This window comes from Hordeum vulgare, chromosome 6H (assembly GCF_904849725.1).
Source record: "Hordeum vulgare subsp. vulgare chromosome 6H, MorexV3_pseudomolecules_assembly, whole genome shotgun sequence".
NCBI classification, from domain to species: Eukaryota; Viridiplantae; Streptophyta; class Magnoliopsida; order Poales; family Poaceae; genus Hordeum; species Hordeum vulgare.
The window spans coordinates 498,097,304-498,102,988 of record NC_058523.1 but is presented as its reverse complement, the minus strand read 5'-3'; the positions used below and the strand labels follow the sequence as shown (position 1 = coordinate 498,102,988).

At 47.5% G+C, this 5,685-nt stretch overlaps 1 protein-coding gene across 1 annotated transcript; it reads right to left on the bottom strand.

Annotated features, from left to right (window-relative positions):
- Positions 1-200: 200 nt before the first annotated feature.
- Positions 201-1,942, bottom strand: LOC123402460. Its single transcript, XM_045096386.1, has 2 exons — positions 1,745-1,942; positions 201-1,544 (listed from the first exon to the last, which is right to left on the bottom strand). The coding sequence occupies exon 2, from the start codon at positions 1,541-1,543 to the stop codon at positions 485-487; it is 1,059 nt and encodes a 352-aa protein (XP_044952321.1). The 5' UTR covers position 1,544; positions 1,745-1,942; the 3' UTR covers positions 201-484.
- Positions 1,943-5,685: the final 3,743 nt, after the last annotated feature.

Genomic DNA, 5,685 nt, shown 5'->3' with positions numbered 1-5,685 from the left:
TAAGATCAAAATATGTAAGTTGTATTAATCAAGATGATAGATTTTAGTCCACATACATATTTATCATTACAAAAAATTATCATAAGTTTCTGAAACTCATAGTTATAGGCAGCCATGCATCGATCGATTTCTGCATTTGTAGAATTGACAATTAAGAGCTCTGAAAGTTTCCACATAATAACCAGTTTGCGTTTTATTGATTCAAATCATACTCCCTCTTTTTTTTATACAAGCCAATTCATAACTTGGGTATAACTTCGATCACCGATTTGAGCAATAAAATATATGTTACATGCCACAAAAAGCATACCTTGTTGCTCAAAACGATGGTAAAAGCTACACCAATTTATAAAGTGGCCTTATATAGAAGTGGAGGGAGTAATTTACAGATAGGACAGACACACATAGCTACACACATAGCTAGTATGCATGATATACAGCTAAATAAATGAAAACAGAAGGTGCATTTTTTTTCCCTTGCTAGCTACATCCAGAACGCTACGGGAGAAAAAGACGAGAGTTGCCTAGAGACAGGACAAGAGGTAGTGTTTCTGTCGATGATTCTCAGCTTGCCCTCATGATTGTACTTGAGACGAAACGTGGTCATGTTGAGCACGAAGCCATGAGGGTCATTAAAGGCATCCTGGAACTCAAATCCATCTGCCACGTCGCAATCAACAAGGAAAAACTTGGAGTTGCCCAAGTATGTGAGACTAGCCCCTTCGGATTTAGACGCTTGATGTATTGGGCTCCACAGGTTTTGCTCATTGGAAATCTTCCAGCTAGGCTGCTGCATGGTGGTGGTGGTGCTTAGGGGGGGAAGTTGGCAGGAGCAGATGTAGCCATCCGGGTGTAACCCAACCCATGCATCTAGGTCTGCGTCGAAGTAACCTTGGCGGTGGAAAGGGAGCATCCATTCCCCATGGCGCCTCCACTCACGGTTCTTGCTGTCAAAGGAGAACGTGCCGGTGCCGCTGCCATTTCGGTCATGCACAGACACGAATATGGTGCGTCTGTCCCGGTGAAGGGCGTAGGATACAATCCTTTGATTCTTGGTGAAGGGAGCTGGGATGCTTTTCCAGGACCAGTCAGTGCTTGGGCACAAAGAGCGCACCTCGTCCTCCTTGGCGGTGGTCATGACTTCGAAGGAGGGAGGCCGCGACGTGAAGTAGTAGGCAAACGCAAATAACATGTCGTCAGCTGTGACAAAGAAGTTGAGGGAACTGAGGAGTGCATCCGGGAGGGGATTGCCGATGGCCAGCGCCTCTGCTTCCGTGTCAAAGACTAGAGTTGCAGCACATTGGTTGCTGGTGGCTATAATGTTCCTGCCCAGAGCGGCAAAGTCCATGGCATGGTTGTTCAGAGGCGACGCTAGCCGGAAGACAGGGGGCTCGCTCAGGTCAGGACTGTCAGCATCAAGCTTGCGAATGGTGAAGCCCCCGTGCCAGTCATCTAGAACAAGATAGATGCTCTTGGGTTTGTTAGCGCCGCGGTCGTGGTAGTTGGGCTGAACCTCGTCGCCCTGCCATCTTCGCTTAGGCATCCTACAAACCGGAGACAAAAGATGCGATTTTGGTCAGATAAGGGCAATCGATCTGGTCTTGTGGGCGTCGGGACAGATCTAGATAATGCCTCCGTCCCGAATTACGTGCCTTGGATGTAGCTAGGCACGTTTTAGTGCCGTATCTAAGACAATTGGGATAAACTAGGACGGAGTACTATTGGAAGAAGAAAAAACTCATACCTCGAAACCAAATCGCGGACGGGGAGAGAGTTTGTAGACGGGATCACGAGTTGGTTCCGTGGAGGAGATAGGCGGCGAGCGAGCGAGCTTGCAGGCGGCAGCGGAGAACGGTCCAGCGGCGGCGAATAAGATGAGGCGTTGGCGAGGATCGAGCGGGTGGCACCGGCGGCGAGGCGTTATGGCTAGGGCGGGGCGAGGGGCGTCGAAGTATTTTATCTAGCGATCGTGGGGAGGGTCGGGCACTAAATAGGTCTAGTACTCCAGACCGAGTCGGTCTGGGGCAATGTTCTGCGCCGCCCGCGGGTCGAATCGTTCGGCGGGCGAGGTAACAAAAATTTAATTATAGCAAAAAAATATCTACTTGATTGTAGTAAAAAAATAAAGCTGATGATGTGTGGTAATAAAATAAAAAAAAGTTGTAGCAAAACAATCCGATGAACTCGGGTTGCAACTCTGACGAACGTGTATACAACTTTTTTAGTAAACGGTTGCATCAAAAAATGATGCCGGTTGTAGCAAAAATTAACACGGTTGTAGCAAAAAATTCAACAAACTCGAGTTACAACCAAACGTGGATGTAGCTTTTTAATGAACAAACTATAACAAAAATAGGAAATGATTGTAGCAAAAATTACCACGTTTGTAGCAAATTTGAAAAAAATTTATTGCATATACTCACAAACCAGCACACGGGTCACGCGCGACTGGCCGAAGTGTTCGGCCGACGCGCTGTGGCGAAACGTTTTCCGTCGGTCTGTCGATCGCGTGCCACTTCAGAACCGCGTAAATAACCCGCATTCCAACCTTCTGTCCAACTCGAACCACACCCCACCCATCTCGTGAAAGGTGAAACTGTTGGGTAACGTAGCATAAATTCAAAATTTTCCTACGCATATTTAGATCTTCCTATGGAGAGACCAGCAACGAGAGAGGGGTAAGAGCATCTTCATACCTTTGAAGATCGCTAAGCGGAAGCGTTGCTAGAACGCGCTTGATGGAGTCGTACTCGCAGCGATTCCGATCTAGTGCCGAACTACGACACCGCCGCGTTCAACACACGTGCAACCCGGTGACGTCTCCCGCACTTTGATCCAGCAAGGAGGAGAGAGAGGTTGGGGAAGAACTCCAGTAGCACGACGGCGTGGTGTCGATGGAGAGACGAGGTCTCCCGGCAAGGCTTCTCCAAGCATCGGCAGAGAGGAGGAGGAAGAAGGGCAGGGCTGCGCCGAGGGAGAGGAAGAAGTCTGTCTCCCAATGGCCAAAAGTGCCCTCTATATATAGGGGAAGGGAGGGGCTGCGCCCCCTTGAGGGTTTCCCCCTCCTGGGCGGCGGCAGCCCTAGATGAGGGCTGGTGCGGCGGCCAAAGGGGGAGGAGGAGTGTGGCGCACCCCTGGTGGGCCTTAGGCCCACCTGGCTTAGGGTTTGCCCCCCCCCCCCTTTTCTCTCCCCTGCGCATTGGGCTGACTGGGGAGGCGCACCAACCCATCTAGGGGCTGGTTCCCTCCCCTACTTGGCCCATCTTACCTCCCGGGGTCGTTGCCTCCCTTCGGTGGACCCCCGGGGCCATCTCCGATGGTCCCGGTACGTTACCGGTGATGCCCGAAACACTTCCGGTGTCCGAAACCATCCGTCCTATATATCAATCTTTACCTTCGGACCATTTCGGAGCTCCTCGTGACGTCCGTGATCTCATCCGGGACTCCGAACAACTTTCGGTAACCTCGTATAACAATTCCCTATAACCCTAGCGTCACCGAACCTTAAGTGTGTAGACCCTACGGGTTCGGGAGACAGTCAGACATGACCGAGCCACCTCTCTGGCCAATAACCATCAGCGGGGTCTGGATACCCATGGTGTCTCCCACTTGCTCCACGATGATCTCATCGGATGAACCACGATGTCAAGGATACAATCAATCCCGTATACAATTCCCTTTGTCTGTCGGTATAGAACTTGCCCGAGATTCGATCGTCGGTATACCAATACCTTGTTCAATCTCGTTACCAGTAAGTCTCTTTACTCGTTCCGTAGCACGTCATCGTGTGAATAACTCCTTAGTCACATTGTGCTCATGATGATGTTCTACCGAGTGGGCCCAGAGATACCTCTCCGTCACACGGAGTGACAAATCCCGATCTCGATTCGTACCAACCCAACAGACACTTTCGGAGGTACCCGTAGTGCACCTTTATAGTCACCCAGTTACGTTGGAACGTTTGATACACCCAAAGCACTCCTACGGTATCCGGGAGTTGCACAATCTCACGGTCGAAGGAAAAGATACTTGACATTAGAAAAGCTTTAGCATACGAGCAATACGATCTAGTGCTATGCTTAGGATTGGGTCTCGTCCATCACATCATTCTCCTAATGATGTGATCCCGTTATCAATGACATCTAATGGCCATGATCAGGAAACCATGATCATCTATTGACTAACGAGCTAGCCAACTAGAGGCTTGCTAGGGACACTTTGTGATCTATTTATTCACACATGTATTACTGTTTCTTGTTAATACAATTATAGCATGAACAATAGACGATTATCATGAACAAGGAAATATGATAATAACCATTTTATTATTGCCTCTAGGGCATATTTCCAACAGAAACCCACGGCCTCCTCTCATCCACACCGGTCGCGCCCTATCGACCACCACACAACCCGCGACCCCCTCTCCAGATCCCGTAGGAGATGAGGATATGACGAAGCATATGCACGGACATGGAGTATTTGAGTCCGAGCTCAAATGCATTGGCATGAACAGTAAAATTAAAAATATTTTAAAAAATTCTGATTTTTTTGTGATGAACATTGGCAAAAGTTCGAAGTGCTTGCAAAGTTTCAACATTAGATCTGATTCGAGTATGGCGTGACAAAAAACCAAAAATGATGCTCTCAAAATGCTATTTTCAAAAGCATTTTGAAACATTAATTTTGTTTTTTTTGTGATGCCTTACTCGAATGTTATCTAATGATGAAAATTTGCAAGCACTCGGAACTTTTGACAAAGTTCACCACAAAAAATGATTTTTCTTTAATGTTTTTGAATTGTTTTCGATTTTACTCTTCATGCGCGTGCATTTGAGGTCGAGCTCAAAAAGGCACTTTCCCTTACTCTAGTGTCACCGGTGACGATTGCTTTATAAAATAAAGAAAGTAACAGCCAGTGACGTGGGTAGAATCATGTGACGGCTCACAGCTATATATTGGGAGAAGGGTCTTATTTGGATTCATGGGTTAGAGTTAGAGTTGGTTAGATTGGACTGAACTAACCTTAAAACATCCAAACATGAGGATTAGAGTTGGTTAGATGCATTTAACCCACTCAAAAAAACTAACCCAACCAAGAGGTGCTTATTTGAATTAGAGTTAGGTGGGACCCAGGAAGAGATACTTTTCCCTCTACCTCGAGCACACCAAATCCTGGTTAAAGGAGTCAAATGATTAAAAAAGTGCATTTATTGACAATCTAACCATGCCATCTAAACACCTCCTTAATTAAAGTTAGTTCAGGATTAATACAGGGTTAGAATCTAACTCTAACCTCTAACCGAGTTAGAGTATCCAAACATGACCAAGAACTGAAAAGCCCGATCAAATAAACCATCCGGACATTTGGTCCAAACTCCAAAGAGAAAGGGTACAAAAGGCTAAAAAGAAGTGTTTTTTATAGTACCCTGCACTGCTAGGGAAACGGAGCAGTAGATATCTAATCGCACAGTTGATTTCTTGAGGGTAGTTTAGACCCTAATTTTCACATTAAATTCTTGGAGAGAAAACGCCGCCGCAGAGCAATCTCGCCAGCCGCCGCCGCCGCCGCCGCCCCCTCCCCAAGAAACCAAGCTCCACCTGAATCACGATGTGCAGTCCCTTATATTGCACGCCCAGCCAGCCGTACAACTCCCGTCGGCCGCTCTTCCTGCTGCGCTAGTTCGC